We start from the raw sequence: 23,551 nt of genomic DNA, 5'->3' as shown, positions 1-23,551 counted from the left end.
CCTGATGGGTGTCAGGGTTGATAAATACTACGCAAAATGTGGAAGCATAGCGTGCGCTATTACCAAACTTGCATAAACAGACGCAGCGCAAACTGCGCTAGTGTTAGTAAATTAGGCCCATAGTCTTTAAACGCTTCAGATGTAAAGTTATTCGCTGTAAAAGTTACGTCAAAATGAATGGCAGTCAATGGGATGCTAACGGCGGGTGATCACTTATTAGCATCAAAATGGCGCCATAGGAGCTACGCATTCCAGACGCTTGCTTACCCCCTTGGCCGCTAGCTCTGTCCTACCGTCTAGTATGAATCTCCCATGATGCTTTGCAAGAGGTTATTGACGTTTTTCAACCAATGGGAAGGCAGGTCCGTCACACAAAGAGTATCTGGTGGAAAAGATCGTTCACTTCAGGAAATCCGAGCGAGAACAAAGAGTAAAGTCAAAAAGAGAGATAACTACGGTTTATTACCGTTCCACAGAGAAGAATGGCGTCACTGTTTAGATATTTGGGATACATTTGGGCCTTTTTTTGAAGAAATGTAAATAGTTTGTCATTTATATGAGTTATAATTTTCATTATGTTTATTTTTTACACTGGATGACTCTAAATATATAGGAGAACTGTTTTAGACAACATTAATTTTCCGTTTTATTTATTTATTTGTCTTTAAGGTCATACAACCTTTTTTTTTTTTTTTTTTACATTCAAGTGACCTCACTACAGCACAAATATTCTAATAGCCCAGTTTTTTCTGAAAAAAATTATGCACATTGATTGACTATAAACAACAGGGTTGATGTTTTACAAGCTTCTTTAGAAAATAAAACCAGACGGACAAGGAATTGTAAAAATGGCCTCAGGGTTCTCAGCGTTAAAAAGGCAGAGGGTAGACTGATATCAAAGAAATCTTCTCTGCATGAATGCAGAGGCAGTTTAGATTTACAGGGTCAATTCAAGTGATTTGAGTCAGTATGGATGGTGTTATTGGACCTTTTGTGTTTTTATCAAATGCAGAATGTGTAAATATGTGTGATTGTTTCTACCCATGCCTCGTGTAAGACAGGAAGTCAGGAGTCAACATTATAATTACTTCCCAGAGAAGACTCTGAGGCAGTGAGTAAAACTGATAATCAATCATTTGAGTTACTGTTAAACTTGTTCATTATTTGGTGGATTTCTGTATTTCTGTTTAATATTTCCTGTGTGTGACACATGAGATAACTACATATTACTGTCTAGTCATCTGATGCAATGCAAAGGTTGTATTGATGTGACTGTAAATACGCAAATTTAGAAGTAGTAACAAGAACTTTTACAATGTTATTAGATACAGTTAATAGGCAGAGCAACTAAAGATGTTTTCTGAAGACTATTCTAATGAGAACAATGATGATTTTGTAAAATGAAATACTCGTGACTGTGATTTTCTAAGTTCATAGACTCAGACTGTTTTCTTTTTCATTTAAAGTCTCATCCTTCTCATCATCCAGCCATTATTACATGAATTAAGCCATAGAAACGCTAAATTATTAATGCACAAACCCTACCAACCACTTCACTTAGTTGAACGAATGTAAAAATGCCTTCAACTACAATATTAAGCGTTCAAACATATAAAACATAACAGCTGTACTACAACCTCTAATGAAACAGCAACAACTAATATAAAAAGTAACCATAAAAACATTAAACTTATATTGACATGTCTGAGTTTTTATATGTGTTAAAAAGTTGGTTTAGTTAAACATAAAATATCTCTTCAAAAGTACTTCATAAATCTCTGTCATTGTGTGTCTCACTCACACACACAAGTTAGTGTTACAGACTTAAAAGTAAAAGATGCCACATGTAAGATTTTCTCTGATTAGTTGGAGGCATTGAGGTAATATTTCATATTAACTGAAAACCTCCAATGTGAATGCATACAGGATGGCTCATCACACACTAAATCAGACCATCAGACTCCTGAACACTTCAATACCCCCACACACACACACACACTCCATCCTCCCCTCCTAAACTCACAACACATACAGAGCTATAGGCACAGTGCACTTTATCCTTTTTTTTAAATCTCTTTATTACAACTTATGCATTGTTTGTCTTTATTATTTGTTTTAGCTTCATTGTATTATTCTCCTATTTATTCGCTGTGTAAGGAAGACCGGCAAAGCCAGCTTTTCATTGTATGGTGTAAGATGTCTTTACTGTGCATATGACAATAAACCTCTTGAATCCTCAAAGTTCAGACTGACAGTGACTGAAGAGGATGTTTTACTGCCAAAAGCAGAGCCCGAGATCAGACATGAGTTCTTTAATACTAGATTTAAATGTTACTGGATCCAAATAAGGCACAAAGCTATCATTATTATTATTTGTAGGAAACAAAAAGAATAAAAAAATGGAGACGAATCTCAACTGCTTACACATATGATCAGACATTTTAATAGGCTTATCTTATCTTAATACAGTGCCTTGCGAAAGTATTCGGCCCCCTTGAACTTTTCGACCTTTTGCCACATTTCAGGCTTCAAACATAAAGATGTAAAACTGTAATTTTTTGTGAAGAATCAACAACAAGTGGGACACAATCATGAAGTGGAACGAAATTTATTGGATATTTCAAACCTTTTTAACAAATAAAAAGCTGAAAAATTGGGCGTGCAAAGTTATTCAGCCCCCTTAAGTTAATACTTTGTAGCGCCACCTTTTGCTGCGATTACAGCTGTAAGTCGCTTGGGGTATGTCTCTATCAGTTTTGCACATCGAGAGACTGAAATTTTTGCCCATTCCTCCTTGCAAAACAGCTCGAGCTCAGTGAGGTTGGATGGAGAGGGTTTGTGAACCGCACTTTCAGTTCTTTCCACAGATTCTCGATTGGATTCAGGTCTGGACTTTGACTTGGCCATTCTAACACCTGGATATGTTTATTTGTGAACCATTCCATTGTAGATTTTGCTTTATGTTTTGGATCATTGTCTTGTTGGAAGACAAATCTCCGTCCCAGTCTCAGGTCTTTGGCAGACGCCATCAGGTTTTCTTCCAGAATGGTCCTGTATTTGGCTCCATCCATCTTCCCATCAATTTTAACCATCTTCCCTGTCCCCTGCTGAAGAAAAGCAGGCCCAAACCATGATGCTGCCACCACCATGTTTAGTGGGGATGGTGTGTTCAGGGTGATGAGCTGTGTTGCTTTTATGCCAAACATAACGTTTTGCATTGTTGCCAAAAAGTTCGATTTTGGTTTCATCTGACCAGAGCACCTTCTTCCACATGTTTGGTGTGTCTCCCAGGTGGCTTGTGGCAAACTTTAAACAACACTTTTTATGGATATCTTTAAGAAATGGCTTTCTTCTTGCCACTCTTCCATAAAGCCCAGATTTGTGCAGTATACGACTGATTGTTGTCCTATGGACAGAGTCTCCCACCTCAGCTGTAGATCTCTGCAGTTCATCCAGAGTGATCATGGGCCTCTTGGCTGCATCTCTGATCAGTGTTCTCCTTGTATGAGCTGAAAGTTTAGAGGGACGGCCGGGTCTTCGTAGATTTGCAGTGGTCTGATACTCTTTCCATTTCAATATTATCGCTTGCACAGTGCTCCTTGGGATGTTTAAACATTGGGAAATCTTTTTGTATCCAAATCCGGCTTTAAACTTCTCCACAACAGTATCTCGGACCTGCCTGGTGTGTTCCTTGTTCTTCATGATGCTCTCTGCGCTTTACACGGACCTCTGAGACTATCACAGAGCAGGTGCATTTATACGGAGACTTGATTACACAGCTGGATTCTATTTATCATCATTAGTCATTTAGGTCAACATTGGATCATTCAGAGATCCTCACTGAACTTCTGGAGAGAGTTTGCTGCACTGAAAGTAAAGGGGCTGAATAATTTTGCACGCCCAATTTTTCTGTTTTTTATTTGTTAAAAAGGTTTGAAATATCCAATAAATTTCATTCCACTTCATGATTGTGTCCCACTTGTTGTTGATTCTTCACAAAAAATTACAGTTTTATATCTTTATGTTTTGAAGCCTGAAATGTGGCAAAAGGTCGAAAAGTTCAAGGGGGCCGAATACTTTCGCAAGGCACTGTATATCAACTGAATAAACTGTAAAAGACAGATGAAAATGCTACTAAAGTTCAAACCAACTATAAATCACTAAAGGAAATCTATAACTGCAGCTACGGCTCAAACTGCTCCATTGTCTTTAATGAAACCAACAGTGATAAGCCCTCCCTTTCTGATACACAGATTCAAACTCTGACTGGATATTTCCAGGATCCTGTCCCTTTTTACAGGTCTGCCAGTTTGAAGATGGGTGTTACCAACATGTTGTAAGCTACAAGAGCTGACACGTCACTTTACTACAGATCAGCATGCTGTTGTGTAAGAACAGAAGGCGTGACTTCCTGTGTGTTGGATTTATTTGCTGTGAGGAAAGTTAAACTCTCGAGTCATTCACTGTTGTCGAGAGGTGAAATGGCGCAGCAAAGAAATCAAGCACCCGAGGTGAAACTCAGATGTTCGATCTGTCTGGATCTACTGAAGGATCCGGTGACTATTCCCTGTGCACACAACTACTGCATGAGCTGTATTAAAACCTCCTGGGATGAAGGAGATCAGAGAGGAAACTACAGCTGTCCTCTGTGCCGAGAGACTTTCTACCCGAGGCCTGTCCTGGTGAAAAACACCATGTTGGCAGATTTAGTGGAGGATCTGAAGAAGACTGGACACCAAGCTGCTCCAGCTGATCACTGCTATGCCAGACCTGGAGATGTGGCCTGTGATGTCTGCACTGGGAGGAAGCTGAAAGCCTTCAGGTCCTGTCTGGATTGTCGGGCCTCTTACTGTGAGCAACACCTTCAGCCTCACTACCAATCTCCTGCTTTTAAAAAACACAAACTTGTTGAAGCCTCCGGTAATCTTCAGGAGAACATCTGCTCCCGTCACGGTGAGGTGATGAAGATTTTCTGCCGCACTGATCAGCAGTGTATCTGTTATCTCTGTTTAATGGATGAACATAAAGGCCATGACACAGTCTCAGCTGCAGCAGAAAGGACTGAGAAGCAAAACGAGCTCGGTGAAATTTGGCAAAACATCCAGCAGAAAATCCATGGTCAAGAGAAAGATGTGAAGCTGCTTCAGAACGAGATGGAAACTATCAATTACTCTGCAGATAAAGCAGTGGAGGACAGTGAGAAGATCTTTACTGAGTTGATCCGTGTCATTGAGAAAAGAAGCTCTGAGGTGAAGGAGCAGATCAGATCCTGGCAGAAAACTGAAGTGAGTCGAGTCAAAGAGCTTCAGGAGAAGTTGGATCAAGAAAATGCTTACATGATGATGAAAGAAGCTGACCTGGAGGAGCTCTCACGCTCAGAGGATCACACCAAGTTTCTTCAAATTTTCCCCTCACTGTCAATACTTACTGGATCTACATACTCACCAATACCAAAAACTAATCGTCTACGGTACTACAAGGATGTGATGGCAGCTGTGACAGCAGCTAAAGAGAAAATGCAGAACATTCTTTCTGAGAAACTGCCTTTAGCCGAGCCTACGACCAGAGCAGAGTTCTTACAATATTCATGTCAAATCACGATGGATCAAAACACAGCAGGCACATGGCTGGTTTTATCAGATGAGAACAGAAAAATAACATTTGATAAAAAAGCAATATATTCTAAACATCCAGACAGATTTGAGTACAGCCCTCAGGTCCTGAGTAAAGAGGGACTGACTGGACGTTGTTACTGGGAGATGGAGATAAGCAGGGATGCTAAAGTAGCAGTCGCTTACAAGAGTATTGACAGATCAGGGGACTCTAATGCATGTTTCTTTGGACAGAATAAGAAGTCCTGGGTATTAGAATGTGAAGATAGTTATACCGCATTCAGGCATGACGGCGACCACACATTCATCTCTGCTCCTAAATCCTCCAGAATAGGAGTGTACCTGGATCACAGTGCAGGTACTCTGGCCTTCTTCAGCGTCTCTGAAACTATGACTCTCCTCCACAGAGTCCAGACCACATTCACTGAGCCGCTCTATGCTGGAGTTTACCTCAGTGGTTCTGATGGAGACACTGTTGATTTTGGTAGAGTAAAGCCGTCATTAAAGAGGAAGAGGGTAGACTGATATCAAAGAAATCTTCTGTAGGTCATGAATGCAGAGGCAGTTTAGATTTAAAGGGACAGGTAAAGTGATCTGAGTCAGTATGGATGGTGTTATTGGACCTTTGGTGTGTTTAAAAAAATGCAGAATGTGTAAATATGTGTGATTGTTTCAACCCATGCGTCGTGTAAAACAGGAAGTCAGGAGTCAACATTATAATTACTTCCCAGAGAAGACTCTGAGGCAGTGAGTAAAACTGATAATCAATCATTTGAGTGACTGTTACACTTGTTCATTATTTAGTGGATTTCTGTATTTCTGTTTAATATTTCCTGTGTGTGACACAGGAGATAACTACATATTACTGTCTAGTCCTCTGATGCAATGCAAAGGTTTTACTGATGTAACTGTAAATTATCAAATTTAGAAGTAGTAACAAGAACTTTTACAATGTTATTAGATACATTTAATAGGCAGAGCAACTAAAGATCTTTTCTGAAGACGCAATTTTAACAAGAACAATGACGATTTTGTAAAATGAAATAAACTCGTGCTTGTGATTTTATAAGTTCAAAGACTCAAGACTGTTTTCTTTTTTGTTTAAAGTCTCATCCGTCTCATCATCCAGCCATTATTACATGAATTAAGCCGTAGAAATGCTAAATTATTAATGCACAAACCCTACCAACCACTTCACTTAGTTTAACGGACACAATATTTAAGCGTGCAAACATATAAAGCACAACAGCTGTACAACAACCTCTCATGAAACAGCAACAACTAATATAAAAATAAACTATAACAAGATTAAACTTATATTGAAATGTCTGAGTTTTTGTGTTAAAAGTTGGTTTGGTTAAACATAAAATATCTCTTCAAAAGTACTTTATAAATATCTGTCATTGTGTGTCTCACTCACACACAAGTTAGTGTTACAGACTTAAAAATAAAAGATGCCACATGGAAGATTTCCTCTGATTAGTTGGAGGCATTGAGGTAATATTTCATATTAAGTGGTAACCTCCGATGTGAATGCATACAGGATGGCTCAACACTGCTAAACCAGACCATCAGACTCCTGAACACTTCAATACCCCCTCCCCCCCCACACACACACACACTCCATCCTCCCCTTCTAAACTCCTGGACTCACACCACATACAGAGCTATAGGCACAGTGCACTTTATCCATTTTTTTTATTTCTTCATTACAACTTTTTCATTGTTTGTCTTTGTTTGTTTTAGCTTCATTGTATTATTCTCCTTTTTATTCGCTGTGTAAGGAAGACCGGCAAAGCCAGCTTTTCATTGCATGGTGTAAGATGTCTTTACTGCGCATATGACAATAAATCTCTTGAATCCTCAAAGTTCAGACTGACTGTGAACGTGTAAATGTTAAAGCAAAGCAAAGCATGACAGGACAGGGCGCTCTGAAATGGACAAAGATCTCACTGACAGAGACTGAAGTGGATGTTTTACTGCCAAAAGCAGAGCCTGAGATCAGACATGAGTTCATTGAGGCAAAACCTGTATCTCCCCATCACAGGCAGAACCATGGAAAACACTATTAACCCATAAAACCTGTTGAACAGGTCTATATCAAATAATAAAGTAACAAATACACTAACAATAACCTACAACATTACAGTGATCAAGAATTAAGCAGATACAAAACAGTATTAATCTCAGGAACAGGGCCTAGTGAAAAGGGAGAAAGGCAGCCTTTTCACAGGGGGATACTGAAGTGTTCAGGAGTCTGATGGTCTGATTTAGCAGTGTGTTCAGCCATTCTGTATGCATTCCCATTGGAGGTTTTCAGTATTTGTTTTCAGTCTTTTGTTTCTTTCTCCACAACCAGAAAAAATAAAAATAAAAATAAAAAAATAAAAATAAAAAAGGAGTTTGCCATCCAGCAACAACACACAACTCAAGCCAGGCGACCAACAAAAACACAGATCCACAAAACAAAAGGCAAATCAAAAACACAACACCCTAGGAAGTCTACATAGTATACACGTCCTGTACCTGAACCCAGTAAAAGATTATGCAGAGGTAGTCATCCTTCCATATCAAGCAATTGAGCTAGGAATGGTCCCCAGACTTCATTAAATAGATCTTCCCTCCCAGCTACTCTATAGGTGACCCGCTCATAGCTTGCCATTGAGCTTAGTATTTCTATCCATTCCTTAAAAGTGGACAGGGTGGGAGATTTCCAGTGGTGCAAGGTTATCCTGCACCCCGTTATCATAGCTGAACGACACCATGATTATCGGCGTTTTGACATTTGAAAATATGTCTTCTAATCCCAGAAGACATAATGAGGGGTTTTTGATCAAATGTGTGCCCAGCATCTTATTCAAGAACACAATTATTGCATTCTACATGTCAACAGTCTTATCACACTCATAACATATGCACCAGAGTTCCCACCTTTCTATTACATCTCCAGCATATATCACTGTTTCTGAGTTTCAGTCTTGCTAATTTGGAAGGAGTCCAGTAGGACCTATTAAATATCTTATAACAAATGAGTTGTGACTGTGTTTCACGTGAGTAACAATACCATGATGCACAAAGTTTTTTCCAATCATTTTCTGGTATCTCCTGGGTCAGGTCCCTATCCCAGCATAGTTTTAGACCATCCAGTTTTGGCACTTGTGTATTTCTAATAAATTCAGAGAATTTTGATGCTCTTCTGTTTTTGTCGCCTACCTTTCTGAATTTCAGTTTTAGTATGCTGAATATGTTTTTTATTTGAGAGAATGCAATGTCTGAGTTGTAGAAATCTCCAGAATTCTGAATTACACAAATTATATTTATTTTTAATTTCGTCAAAGGATCTGAATCCACCCTCTCCCATCACATCCTCACGAATATGAATACCAGACCTTATCCATTTATTCCGAAAGAAACTTCTTTTCTATTAACAGTTTCTTGTTATACCATACGGAGGATCTGTTTGATAAATATGGATTGGCTTTTGTTATTTGATGTGCAATCTTCCACGACTCTCTGGCAAAAGTCAGTACCGGGTCTTGGGAGAGAACCGGTCTGTTTGTGAAAGGAAGGTCTCCACAGAAAAAGGATACACTAGTTGCTCTTCTATCTTGACCCGCAGAGGGACCCTTGTAGGCGGAAGGTGAATCTTAGATAGCTGAGATAAAGAAAACCACAAATGATACCAGTCTATTCGTGAAAGTGCTAATCCCCCCTTATCTTTTGCAGCATATAGCTTGGTCCGATTAAACATGGCTTTTTTTCCTGCCCAGATAAACTTCTCTATCATTCTATTATATGTTTTGAGTAGTGGGGAAGGAAGACGTAGCGGCAACATGGAAGTGATGTAATTGATCTTGGGAGTTAAAATCATTTTTACCAAAATGAGTCTACCTATCAGGGAGACACACAACTTATCCCAATTCTCTAACAGAATTTGGGTTTTCTGAATGACTGGAGATATGTTAGCTTCCATTATTTTTTCCAGACCTGGCGTTAATCTGATGCCCAAGTATGTTAACCCTTCCGGCATCCATCTGAATTTCCAGTTCTTTCCGATATCTGGCGGGCACATTTTCGATAACGGCATGGCTTCTGATTTTGACCAGTTAACCGTATATCCAGATATCTCTGAAAGGTGGTGTTTTTTGTTAATGAACATACACATTGAGACTTGAAAAGCCTCGTCTCCAGACTTTATTCATGACACCCCCCCACACACACACTCCATCCTCCCCTCCTAATCTCCTGGACTCACACCACATACAGAGCTATAGGCACAGTGCACTTTATCCATTTTTTATCTCTTCATTACACCTTTTTCATTGTTTGTCTTTGTTTGTTTTAGCTTCATTGTATTATTCTCCTTTTTATTCGCTGCGAAGACCGGCAAAGCCAGCTTTTCATTGCATGGTGTAAGATGTCTTTACTGTGCATATGACAATAAACCTCTTGAATCCTCAAAGTTCAGACTGACTGTGAACGTGGAAATGTTAAAGCAAAGCAAAGCATGACAGGACAGGGCGCTCTGAAATGGACGAAGATCTCACTGACAGAGACTGAAGAGGATGTTTAACTCCCAAGAGCCTGAGATCAGAGATGAGTTCTTTAATACTAGATTTAAATTTGACTGGATCCAAACAGAAAAAGGCACAAAGCTATTATTATTATTATTATTATTATTATTACTTCTTAGAAACAAAAAGAATCAAAAAATGAAGACCAATCTCAACTGCTTACACATATGATCAGACATTTTAATAGGCTTATCTTATCTTAATATATCAACTTAATAAATTGTAAAAGACAGATGAAAATGCTACTAAAGTTCAAACCAACTATAAATCACTAAAGGAAATCTATAACTGCAGCTATGGCTCAATTGCTCCATTGTCTTTAATGAAACCAACAGTGATAAGCCCTCCCTTTCTGATACACAGACTGAGGACCCTATCTTGCACTCATCGCAATTGCCTTTGTACACCGACGCATGTATCATTCCTATTTTGCACCCGACGCACAGCGGACTTTTCCCTCCACAGACGCACGTCGGTAAATTAGGGAATGTATTTGCGCTCCCGGGGGCGGTTCAGCTAAAAGAGGAGGTGTGTTCAGGCGAAAACGTTCCCTGGTTCTATTTTGCAGTTTCAGGAAACAATTCCACCACTGACCAGGAAAAAACTAGTCTAAAGTCAGTAGCGCGTTATTCTGATGCTATTTTAGGGACGAATGTTTGGCCATAATGTAGCGTGTGCACAACGCGCATACACTTCTCTCATCTACAGCAGTTCACCTTTTTGAAAACCATACATAATTACAAAGAAAAATATTACGGAAAATGCACTTCAGGTGTTTGGATAGATCAGGAGGCACTTTACAGTACAGTCCTCCAAAAGTCGCAGCATTCTTTGTGGCTTGTTGTGTTTTACACATTTCCATGAATCATGGATGTGTTGATGACATAAATGAGGAAATATTAGAAGACTTAAGGAGACGTGATGTTGAACTACGGCGGGATTGGACACTCCAGCGGGATCTGGTCCGGGAGTAATGCGCGATGTGCTCCTGATGGAGCGGGTGGACGGAGATGGAGGGAAGGTGCACAACAGGTGCAGGTGTAGTGCGTTTGGAGGCCCACGCTCCATGGCTGCAACAAGGTCGCATACCTTTCCAAGACTTGCATGGCCCGCGAGGCAACATCGCCCCTGGCTAAGACGGGCATTTATTACTTTGCTGCATCTCGGAGAGCTCCCGCTGGCGTGCGCCAGGGCAAATCTGCCGTCATAATAGCAATCCGCCATGGAACAAGCGCGCCTGCTCTTAAAGGGAATGTGAGATGACGCTCTGATTGGTTATTTTCACGTTAAGCCCAAACCACACCTAGCTACTTCAGACCAACCCATTTTAGATTTGCGTCGGGCGCAAGACTCATTTATCCCGCCGGTATAATAGCAACAGCACCCGAGACCCGCCCAAAAAGCTACTTGCGTTTCACACTTGCGTTTCAGATCGTTAAAATAGGGCCCTCAAACTCTGACTGTATATTTCCAGGATCCTGTCTCTTTTTACAGGTCTGCCAGTTTGAAGATGGGTGTGACCAACATGTTGTAAGCTACAACAGCTGACACGTCACTTTACTACAGATCAGCATGCTGTTGTGTAGGAAAGTAAGGCGTGGCTTCCTGTGTGTTGGATTTATTTGCTGTGAGGAAAGTGAAACTGTAGTGTCATTCATTGTTGTCGAGAGGTGAAATGGCGCAGCAAAGAAATGAAGCACCAGAGGTGAAACTCAGCTGTTCGATCTGTCTGGATCTACTGAAGGATCCGGTGACTATTCCCTGTGGACACAACTACTGCATGAGCTGTATTAAAACCTCCTGGGATGAAGGACATCAGGGAGGAATCTACAGCTGTCCTCTGTGCCGAGAGACTTTCTACCCGAGGCCTGTCCTGGTGAAAAACACCATGTTGGCAGATTTAGTGGATGAACTGAAGAAGTCTGGACACCAAACTGCTCCAGCTGATCACTGCTATGCCAGACCTGGAGATGTGGCCTGTGATGTCTGCACTGGGAGGAAGCTGAAAGCCTTCAGGTCCTGTCTGGATTGTCGGGCCTCTTACTGTGAGCAACACCTTCAGCCTCACTACCAATCTCCTACTTTAAATCACAAACTTTTTGAAGCGTCTGTTAAGCTCCAGGAGAACATCTGCTCCCGTCACGGTGAGGTAATGACGTTTTTCTGCCGCACTGATCAGCAGTGTATCTGCATTCTCTGCTCAATGGATAATCATAATGGCCATGACATTGTCTCAGCTGCAGCAGAAAGGACTGAGAAGCAAAACAAGCTTGGTGAAATTTGGCAAAACATCCAGCCAAAAATCCAGGAACGAGAGAAAGATGCAAAGCTGCTTCAGAAAGAAATGGAAACTATCAATAACTCTGCAGATAAAGCAGTGGAGGACAGTGAGAAGATCTTTACTGAGTTGATCCGTGTCATAGAGAAAAGAAGCTCTGAGGTGAAGGAGCAGATCAGATCCTGGCAGAAAACTGAAGTGAGTCGAGTCAAAGAGCTTCAGGAGAAGCTGGACCAGGAGATCACTTACATGAAGAGGAAAAACGTCGAGCTGGAGGAGGTCTCACGCTCAGAGGATCACACCAAGTTTCTTCAAAGTTACCACTCACTGTCCATACTTACTGGATCTACATACTCACCACTACCAAAAACTGATCGTTTGTGGTACTTTAAGGATGTGATTGCAGCTGTGACAGCAGCAAGTGATAAAATGCAGAACATTCTTACTGAGAAACTGTCTTTCTCAAAACTCATGAACAGCGCTCAGTTCTTACAATATTCATGTGAAATCACAATGGATCCAAACACAGCAGGCACGAAGCTGGTTTTATCAGACGAGAACAGAAAAATAACATATGCTGACCAATATATGTCATATCCTGATCATCCAGACAGATTTGAGTACCTACCTCAGGTCCTGAGTAAAGAGGGACTGACTGGACGTTGTTACTGGGAGATGGAGATAAGCAGGGATGCTAAAGTAGCAGTCGCTTACAAGAGTATTGCCAGATCAGGGGAGTTTAGCGCACGTTTCTTTGGACAGAATAAGAAGTCCTGGGTATTACGTTGTGACGATAGTTACACCTTCACACATGACGGCGACCACACATTCATCTCTGCTCCTAAATCCTCCAGAGTAGGAGTGTACCTGGATCACAGTGCAGGTACTCTGGCCTTCTTCAGCGTCTCTGAAACTATGACTCTCCTCCACAGAGTCCAGACCACATTCACTGAGCCGCTCTATGCTGGAGTTATCCTCGATGGTTCTGATGGAGACACTGTTGAGTTCGGTAGAGTCATGCCGTCATCAAACAGTGTCATGGAGGTCATGGATACAGATTAGGGCTGTGCAATTAATTGAATTTCGATTTTGGCTCCCAACGATAATAGAAGTACAATACAAAAAAATAAGATAAATCGAGAAAAAACTATTATTTTGCCATGTTCTGTTTTGCAAGAACACTTATTTTGTCTTGTGTTCTGAAAGACATCCGCACGCGCACATCCGCCCCTCCCGAAGCCGTAAACTCTCTCAGGCAAGTCGTGTGCGGTCATTGCGGTGTGCATATCATTCGCTGGAATTTAAAAACCCAGCGCGAGTAAAGATGGCAGAAGGAGGGCAGCCACAGCAGCATGGTGAGCAAAAAAAGGTAAAACCAACTCAGTTGTCTGGGTACAGCTAACGTTAGCTGACCCTGCGGTCCCTCTGCCCCCCCGCTGTAGTAGACGTTGTATTCCCCCAACACGCTGTATCCACTTACTGTTTAAAACTTTTTCCAGCTTAGTGGGGGTGCATACTGCTCAAAACCAACATGAACAAACATAGTAATGTTCCCTCAGCATTTAGTTTTGTTGTTTAACTGTATAATAAATTAGCAGGGACGTTAAAGCACCTGTTTCACGTAACGTTATTCTAAAGTACCGTCTATGTGCTGGATTTTTCCTTAGGTAGATAGTAAATAAGCCCACAGAGGGCGACATTATTGTTCATATTTTAGCACGTTTAGTAATGACAGTAGGCTAGTAGTGGTCATAGTGAGTGAAAATTTGATGGGAGATGCACATTGTGTTATGTAGGGTGGATCGTGTTATTGGGACTTTGTTTTTATCAAATGCATAATGTGTAAATATGTGTGATCGTTTCAACCTATGCCTCGTGTAAAACAGGAAGTCAGGAGTCAACATTATAATTACTTCCCAGAGAAGACTCTGAGGCAGTGAGTAAAACTGATAATCAATTATTTGAGTGACTGTTAAACTTGTTCATTATTTGGTGCATTTTCTGTATTTCTGTTTAATATGTCCTGTGTGTGACAAATAAGATAACTACATATTACTGTCTAGTCCTCTGATGCAATGCAAAGATTTTATTGATGTGACTGTAAATACGCAAATTTATAATAGCTAACAATATATTTATGCTGTTATTAGATACATTTAATAGGTAGAGGAACTAAAGGATTTTTTCTGAAGACGCATTTTAAATGAGAATGATGATGAAACATAAAATGTAATAAACTGCATGTGATTTTCTAAATTCATAGACTCAGACTGTTTATTTTGTGAGTGTTTAAAATCGATTTCTTCTCATCAACCAGCTATTTTTTCATGAATAAGCAGCTGAAACGCCGAATTATTAATAAAAGAAACTCTACTAACCACTTCAGTTTAAGGGAAATAAACATGACAACCACTACAAAAATATTCAAGCATGCAAAGATGTAAATAAGCAAACTTAGAAGTAACAACAACTTTTACGAGTTTATTGGATCCATTCAAAATAGCTACAGCAATTAATTTGATTTTTTTTTTTTTATAGAAACACAATGGTAAAAGAACAAAAAAAACTAAAAAGGATGTTTTCTGAAGAAGCTACTTTAATTACTAATGAACTTAAAATGTAAAATATAATAAATTCGTGCCTGTGATTTTCTAAATTCATAGACTGTTTATTGTTTGAGAGATAAAGTCTCCACCAGCCATTTTAACATGAATTATTGTGTCCAACAACAGCTGTACTACAACCTCTGATGAAACAGAACAACTAATATAAAAAGACACAAGAAAAAGATTAAACTAATATTGAAATATCTGGAAGTTTTTATTGGTGTTAAAAAGTTGGAATGTTTGGTTATACGTAAATGTCTCCCTAAAAGTACTTTGTAAATCTTTCATTGCGTGTCTCACACACACACACACACACACACACACACACACACACACACACACACACACACACACACACACACACACACACACACACACACACACACACACACACACACGGTTAGTCTTAAAGGTTAAAAGATGCCAAATGTAAGATTTTCTTTTTGATCAGTTGGAGGTATGAAGGTGTAATGGGAAAGTCATCCACGTACTGCAAGAGACCTGACCCTGGTGAAAGGGTCAAACTCTCAGGGCTCTCTCTTAGAGCATCGTTGTAGACTGTGGGAGATTCAGTGTACCCCTGGCAAAGGCGTGTGAATGTGTAGGGCTTACCATCAAACAGAAAGGCAAATCAGAATTCACTCTCTTTGTCCACTTGAACACTGAAAAAAGCGTGCACGCAACTCTCTTCTGCTCTTTCTTGCCATCAGAATCCAGGTTTCTGCAGCTCTGCCTCAACCAGCTGAGGGTCCCCTACATAAGCTCCAGCCCGTAGAGTTTGTGGTTGTGAAGGACTTCAGGAGGAAGATCTGGCAGCCGAAACGCTGGCAAGGACCCTACCAAATCCTCTTGACCACGCACACACACACGGCGGTAAAGGTGGCCGAGAGGGCTACGTGGATCCACGCGGCCCAATGAAGAAAGGTTCCAGATCCAGGGGAGAGAACAGGTTCTCCAGAGCCTGCAACAAGTGACGAACAGATCCCTGTCTTGTCACCTACGAGGGAGAAATAGGGCAGGCCTGACAGAACGGCGTTTCTGTGCCACCCTATAGCAGCAGAAATAAAAGTTCTCTTTGATGAAAACATCAAAGAGAAAAGAAACCTGATCAACGAAACTGGTACCGTACTGCTAACACCTTTTATTGGCAAAAGACAGCAGTGACGTTACACATTCATTCTGAGATTCATCCTCCAGAGATGACACTCACAGTGACATTCCTCTGACGCTCACAGCACAGCACACGTTCCACACTGCAGCACTGCAGCAGGCTGCTCTGACACACAAATGGAGCAGCCCGGCAGGAAAAGACTGAAATGGCCCCCTACCACCGACAAGCGAAGATGCCTTGTATGTATGGTTTCTGGATTTGTGTTGTTAGCACTGTATGATGAACCACTGACTGAAGTAACCATCTTTTCCAACACCTCCTTTCCTAATGCTACTGCTACACCCACGTACATCGAAGACACTTACGTAGCAGGGACGGGGGGGAAGCGTTGTGCGACACGTTCACCTTATTCTATGTCCATACGAGAATGGCGCTCACGGTATAATAAATACGATAGACCCAACATCACTGTAGTAGCTAACACAACGTCCACTTTTATGCTCCAACCATGTGACTATTTTATGTGCGTGGGTGGGATATCGCAATGGGGTTTTTGTTGAAATTTACATATGCTATGTACCCATAGTGGAAGATCCCAGGCTGGGGCCTACATGTTTTTCGTGGGCATATGCTATTTGGCACACAAGTAAACCTAATTGGGGTTGTAAGGTTCCTAGAGACCACACAAATTTAACCCATAGATTATCGATGCAGAGAAGCAATTTCTCCTTGCCTGCAATGTTATTGACACTAAGAAACACTCAACCTACTGATCAAGGTTATTTTGCTGTGTGTGCATGGATTAATGGGAAAGACCCCTGTGGTTCTTTTTACCTCGAGGCACTACCGCCAACCCACACCTGACGTTGCTAATCCACCACACCTAACTGAAACATTAGACGCAATGTCCGGCAAATGGATTTCATCCTCTAATGAAGATGAAGGCGCATTCTCCACTAACATTTGGCTGGGCACAATCAGAAAATGTACACGTGATGCGGGTTACAACGAGTCTTGTTATGTCTGTTCACTGTTCGCCCTATCCCAAAAGCAAGCCACTCCAGTAAAGCCCCAATCGTTAAACTTAACCGAAGCTATCTGTGTGTTAACTGCACTCAAGGATGTTAAAATAGACGGAGGCCAGTTCTACTCCGCCTCCTCCCAACCATCTGCATGTACTGGGTTCGCTAAACGTATGGTACGCGCTCCGAATGGGACAATGGTAAAAACTAAGAATGGGAGGGTGGCTGATAGTATTGGACAATTTCATCACAGCCTTATGACAAATTTGACACATGCTCTCTGCATTGAACGAGCTCGCCGTCCAGGTTCCCGTTATCTAGGTTCAACGACTGGTTGTCGACAGACTCCGAGCGGGACGTGCAGGTCAGGTGAATTCAGTGTGTGCTTACACCCCAAACCGGGGTATCTTAATAATGCATCCCTTCTAGATCCCTCCAAAACTCACTTGATGAGCTGGCCAGATGATTCTGGTGCAGGCTCATTGGTAGACTATGTTTGGCTTTGCGGCGATTACTGGTATCAAATTCTGCCTCCCCTATGGTCAGGTAGATGCGCTTTAATATACCTGACTCCTATTATGGTCACGTCCTCCCTTGTACACACGACACACCATTATCCCCAGTACATACCCCCCTCTGGTGGGTTCATTAGAGTAAAGCGAAAAATGACTGGGGGGCGGGAGCAAATTTGTTTCAGGGCTTCTGCCATGGTACGGGGTGGTCGCAAACGCCCACAACATCGACAAGTACATTAAAGTCTTGATAATCTAACTGCCATCGTGATTTCAGGGTTCAATGCTTTTCCTCCTGCCATGAGAGCCATAAGAAACATGCTATTGCAACACCAGATGGGTCTTGATCTTTTTCTAGCTGCACAAGGGGGCCTCTGTGACGTGACTGGAGATTACTGTTGCACTTACATTCCAGATATTGAGGGGAATATCACTGACACTATCCAACAGCTAAACCTACTCCTAACTGACTTAAAAATCACAAAATGTGCCCGATGAGATTACAGGCTGGGACTGGTGGTCATGGTTGGTGGGAGGAGGGTGGAACGCCTGGCTTGCAAGGTTCGTTGTACCGATGGTTGTTTTCTTTTGTGCATTCTTATTTCGTGTTTGCTGTGTTGTTCCACTAGTCCACTGTGTTGCTTTTTTACTAGAGGGTTTTCTTTTGTCCCCTCACAAAAAAAACATTTTAAGCAATATATTACACAGTTAAATGTAATTTGTGTATTGTGATTAGTTTTGTAATCAAAACGGTGGAACGTAATGGGGAAAAAAAATAAAAAAATCACATTTAAGCATTATTCCTTATAATCCTTATGTTTTATTAGCACATTGCATTTTCTTACATTATTGAAAAAACTGTTTATCTCAGTTTCACATGTGGATTTGATTTTGCTTAACTGGGAGAATGTGTATGCCCTTCGTGTGAACTCATAATCTACAAGGCCACCAGTGAAACATCTTCTTTCCTCAGATCCGTTCCTCCCTTGTCAGTTTAGATGTACGGGGAGCGTGACCCTAGCTGGGGCAGTAGGGAGCAAAAGATTAGATGAAGTAGGTTTTATGACGTTTTCCGGCTTTTTCAGGTAGTGTCAGCACTGGATCTATATCTTTATGTCGCCTGAGGAAAGTGTCTGAAAGGATCTTTATTTTTATTGCCTGTAAGAAAGTGCAAAGTCATGTTAAGAATTTATTGTGTTTGAATATCACTCCCCTTTTTCCCATGTGCATTTAAGCTCACTATACCATCTACCTCATTTGAAGAATCTGCTTCACACCGAGCTGTCGTGCTTTTTGTGAACCTGTATTCCTCCTATATTTGCAAATATATCTTTAATAAAATACAAAAACCCAACTTGGTTTTAGTCTCAGACTGTCTCATTTGTTTCACTTTACTAAACTTTGAAAACTTCTCCCCTGCTGCAAAGGAAACTTCTACAACAAAGGTTATACTGTAAATAAACTAAAAAATACAGTGTGAATACAGGATGGCTGAACACACTGCTGAAGTTAAGACTGACCGTGAACGTGTAAATGTTAAAGCAGAGCATGACAGGACAATCTGAAATGGACAAAGACCTCAATGACAGAGACTGAAGAGGATGTTTTCTGCCAAAAGCAGAGCCCAAGATAAGACATGAGTTCTTTAACACTAGTTTTAGAGTTTACTGCATCCAAACCAAAAAAAGCACAAAGCTATTATATTTTTTGGGGGGGATAAAAGTATAAAAAATAAAAACAACAATCTCAGCTGCTTACACCTTTGATCAGACACATTCACAGGCGTATCTCAGGTCAATAGATCAACTTAAAAAAACTCTGTAAAAGACAGCTGAACATTCTACTAAAGATCAAACCAAACAATTAAAAGATGGCTATACATGCAGCCACAGCTCAGACTGCTTCCTTAAATGAAACAAACACTCGCTCCCTTTTTTCTCAAACACAGACTCAAACTCCCTCCTTTCATAGATCTACAAGTTTAAAGATGGGGGTGACCAACATGTTGTAAGCTGTAAGAGCCGAAAAATCACTTTACTACAGATCAGCATGCAGTTGGGTAAGAAAAGAAGGCGTGGCTTCCTGTGTGAGGCATTCATTTGCTGTGAGGAAAGTGAAACTGTCGAGTCATTCCCTGTTGTCGAGAGGTGAAATGGAGCAGCAAAGAAATCATGCACCAGAGGAGAAGTTCTGCTGTTCGATCTGTCTGGATCTACTGAAGGATCCGGTAACTATTCCCTGTGGACACAACTACTGCATGAGCTGTATTAAAACCTCCTGGGATGAAGGAGATCAGAGAGGAACCTACAGCTGTCCTCTGTGCCGAGAGATTTTCTCCCCGAGGCCTGTCCTGGTGAAAAACACCATGTTGGCAGATTTAGTGGAGGAACTGAAGAAGACTGGACACCAAGCTGCTCCAGCTGATCACTGCTATGCCAGACCTGGAGATGTGGCCTGTGATGTCTGCACTGGGAGGAAGCTGAAAGCCTTCAGGTCCTGTCTGGATTGTCGGGTTCTATTATGAGCCGCAGCACACCTTCAGCCTCACTACCAATCTCCTGCTTTTAAAAAACACAAACTTGTCGAAGCCTCCGGTAATCTTCAGGAGAACAACTGCTCTCGTCATGATGAGGTGATGAAGATTTTCTGCCGCACTGATCAGCAGTGTATCTGTTATCTCTGTTTAATGGATGAACATAAAGGCCACGACACCGTCTCAGCTGCAGCAGAAAGGACTGAGAAGCAAAAGGAGCTCGGTGAAAGTCGGCAAAACATCCAGCAGAGAATCCAGGAACGAGAAAGAGATGTGAAGCTGCTTCAGAACGAGATGGAAACTATCAATTACTCTGCAGATGAAGCAGTGGGGGACAGTGAGAAGATCTTTACTGAGTTGATCTGTGTCATTGAGAAAAGAAGCTCTGAGGTGAAGGAGCAGATCAGATCCTGGCAGAAAACTGAAGTGAGTCGAGTCAAAGAGCTTCAGGAGAAGCTGGACCAGGAGATTGCTGATCTAAAAAGGAAAAATGTTGAGCTGGAGGAACTCTCACGCTCAGAGGATCCCACCCAGTTTCTTCACAGTTACTGCTCATTGTCAAAACTTACTGGATCTAATAACTCACCACTACCAAAACACAATCGTTTGTGGTACTTTGAGGATCTGATGGCAGCTGTGACAGCAGCAAGAGATAAAATGCAAGAAATTCTTTCTGAGAAACTGCCTTTAGCCGAGCCAACGACCAGAGCAGAGTTCTTACAATATTCATGTCAAATCACGATGGATCCAAACACAGCAGGCACGTCTCTGGATTTATCAGAGGGGAACAGAAAAATAACATATGTAAAAAATAAACCATATCCTGAACATCCGGACAGGTTCCTTCAGGCAACTCAGGTCCTGAGTGAAGACGGACTGACTGGACGGTGTTACTGGGAGGTGGAGATGAGCAGACCTGCTTCAGTAGCAGTCGCTTACAAGGGTATTGGCAGATCAGGGGACCTTCATGCACGTTTATTTGGATTCAATAAGAAGTCCTGGGCATTACGTTGTGACAATAGTTATATCTTTAGACATGACAACTGCTCACTCAGAATCTCAGGCCCCAAATCGTTCAGAGTAGGAGTGTACCTGGATCACAGCGCAGGTACTCTGGCCTTCTTCAGCGTCTCTGAAACTATGACTCTCCTCCACAGAGTCCAGACCACATTCACTGAGCCGCTCTATGCTGGAGTTTGGCTTTTGGGTTTTTGTGGAGATACTGCTGAGTTTTGTAAACCAAGGTAATCATGAAAAGCCAGAGGAGTGGTTAATATCAAAGAAATGTATCGTAACCTCTGCAGGACATGAATAAAAGAGGCAGTTTAGGTTTAAGTGATTTAACTCAGGGTGGCTGGTGCTATTGGGACCTTTTGTTTGTTTTAATCAAATGCAGAATGTGTAAATATTTGCAATTGTTTCAAATTATGCCTCATGTAAGACAGGTCAGGAGTCAACATTATATTTACTTCCCAGAAAAGATTCTGAGGCAGTGAGTAAAACTGATAATCAATAATTTGAGTGACTGTTAAACTTGTTCATTATTTGGTGCATTTTCTGTATTTCTGTTTAATATACTCTATGTGTGACAAATAAGATAACTACACATTACTGTTTAGTCCTCTGATGCAATGCAAAGGTTTTATTGATGTGACTGTAAATACGCAAATTTAGAATAGCTAACAATATATTTTATGCTGTTATTAGATATATTTAATAGGCAGAGGAACTAAAAGATGTTTTCTGAAGACGCATTTTAAATGAGAATGATTAGAAATGTAAAATGTAATAAACTGCCTGAGATTTTCTAAATTCACAGATTCAGACTGTTATTTTGTGAGTGTTTAAAGTCTAATTCTTCTCATCAACCAGCTATTTTTACATGAATAAGCAGCTGAAACGCTGAATTATTAATAAAGAAACCCTACTAACCACTTAGTTTGACGGAAATAAACATAACTACAAAAATATTCAAGAATGCAAAGATGTAAATAAGCAAACTTAGAAGTAACAACAGTAAGTCAGAGCTAGTGAAGGTGAAATAAAACATGTCAGCTGTACTACAACCTCTGATAAAACAGAGCAGTTATTAATACAAAAAGAAGGAAAAAACAAAAGTTAAAGTAGAAGGGCATTCTGAGAGCACAGACCTCTGCAAAGGCATGCCCTATCTCACAATGTTAATACAGCGTCAATGTTCGTGAACGCATTTTACAGATTATTCAGACACCACATGAATGCAGCACAAATCTCGCAATGTTAACGAAATTAGAAATAATTTGTGTATCTGCCCCATGATTTGGATCTGCTCTAAAGTGTTATTGGTTCTTCTTTGGCCAAAGCTACAACCTCCCACCAGGTTTTATGAAAATCGGGACAGTATTTTGTTTTTTTAATCCTGCTGTCAAGTAAGTTGAGATCCTTGACGTGAGCCAACAAGTGGAAAACAAGGGACATTCCATCAGTAGTCTCTGAAATGGGAAATAAGGGACTTTCCATGACAGGTGTCTACCTAGGAAGATTGGGGACTTTCCGCCTGAGTAGATGAGGAAATGCACAATGAGCAATAGGTAAAAAGAAGATAGTGATTCTAAAGCTACAAGCAAAACATGTGTATATTGAAGGAATGATTATTGGTTGATTGTTAAGGATAATTATATAACAAAATGTGAGAGCAACGAACAAAGCCACTATCGCAGAGAGAGGATCTCCTATTACTTACGGCCGGCACGGGAGTGTCTGGCAAAAGGAGGATTAACCATCCCCACCCGGCCTAAGGTTAACAATCTGGATTTTAAGGAGCACTCTTTCGTTCACCCTGTCAACAGTGACTGTTCTGGATACGAGACTTTGCGGACTTTTGGATTGAGTCGGAAGTCTCAACAGCAATCAATCAGTCTCAGTCTCTCTCTCAGTCTCTCTCTCAGTCTCTCTCTGGTTTGGACTTAAACTGTTTCTACTTACGTGTATTAGGTTAAGCTAATCACCTTGAGATCTATAAATAATCAGTATTAAGAATCAAATGCTTCATGCAATTCCCTTGCTAAATCCTGCAATAAAGCCATCATTGAAGTTAAAGATTAAATTGTGGACATTGGATTCATGACGCCTCACCGAGGCAATAATTCTGTGTGTATAACAATAAAATCAGGTTCTAACAGGTTGCTCTAGCCACAGAAATTAAACAGACCCTTGGGGCTCACTGTACGAGCCACTAAAACCAATCCTAGCAACTAACAAGTGCACAGATCATTAAGAGGAGAGCTGCCGTTAACGTGTGTGACTGGTGCGGTACCTGACCCC

At 41.0% G+C, this 23,551-nt stretch overlaps 3 protein-coding genes across 4 annotated transcripts in view; 2 read left to right on the top strand and 1 right to left on the bottom strand.

Annotated features, from left to right (window-relative positions):
* The window catches only part of LOC120572171, a 284,405-nt gene that overhangs the window by 149,437 nt on the left and 111,417 nt on the right, over positions 1-23,551 (bottom strand). The gene's annotated exons all lie outside the window — the stretch shown is intronic.
* Positions 4,467-6,634, top strand: LOC120572164 (tripartite motif-containing protein 16-like). The gene has a single exon (XM_039821337.1). The coding sequence runs from the start codon at positions 4,482-4,484 to the stop codon at positions 6,135-6,137; it is 1,656 nt and encodes a 551-aa protein (XP_039677271.1). The 5' UTR covers positions 4,467-4,481; the 3' UTR covers positions 6,138-6,634.
* Positions 11,830-23,304, top strand: LOC120572166 (tripartite motif-containing protein 16-like). 2 transcript variants are annotated; one of them, XM_039821340.1, is made up of 2 exons: positions 11,830-12,698; positions 20,711-23,304. In XM_039821340.1, the coding sequence occupies exons 1-2, from the start codon at positions 11,862-11,864 to the stop codon at positions 21,494-21,496; spliced, it is 1,623 nt and encodes a 540-aa protein (XP_039677274.1). In that variant the 5' UTR covers positions 11,830-11,861; the 3' UTR covers positions 21,497-23,304. The 2 variants fall into 2 exon arrangements, with proteins under 2 accessions (XP_039677274.1, XP_039677273.1); XM_039821339.1 differs by having other exon boundaries at positions 11,830-13,434; positions 21,444-23,304.

The sequence above is a fragment of the Perca fluviatilis genome, chromosome 14 (assembly GCF_010015445.1).
Source record: "Perca fluviatilis chromosome 14, GENO_Pfluv_1.0, whole genome shotgun sequence".
NCBI lineage: Eukaryota > Metazoa > Chordata > Actinopteri > Perciformes > Percidae > Perca > Perca fluviatilis.
The sequence above is the reverse complement of the archived record's forward strand: the minus strand, read 5'-3'. Positions and strand labels throughout refer to the sequence as shown.

Bases quoted from the DNA above. Each gene is read 5' to 3' on its own strand.
- LOC120572164 (XM_039821337.1), top strand. From the start codon at position 4,482: ATGGCGCAGCAAAGAAATCAAGCACCCGAGGTGAAACTCAGATGTTCG.
- LOC120572166 (XM_039821339.1), top strand. From the start codon at position 11,862: ATGGCGCAGCAAAGAAATGAAGCACCAGAGGTGAAACTCAGCTGTTCG. The intron at 13,435-21,443 runs TTATCCTCGATG...TCTATGCTGGAG, and splicing joins TGAGCCGCTCTATGCTGGAG to TTTGGCTTTTGGGTTTTTGT.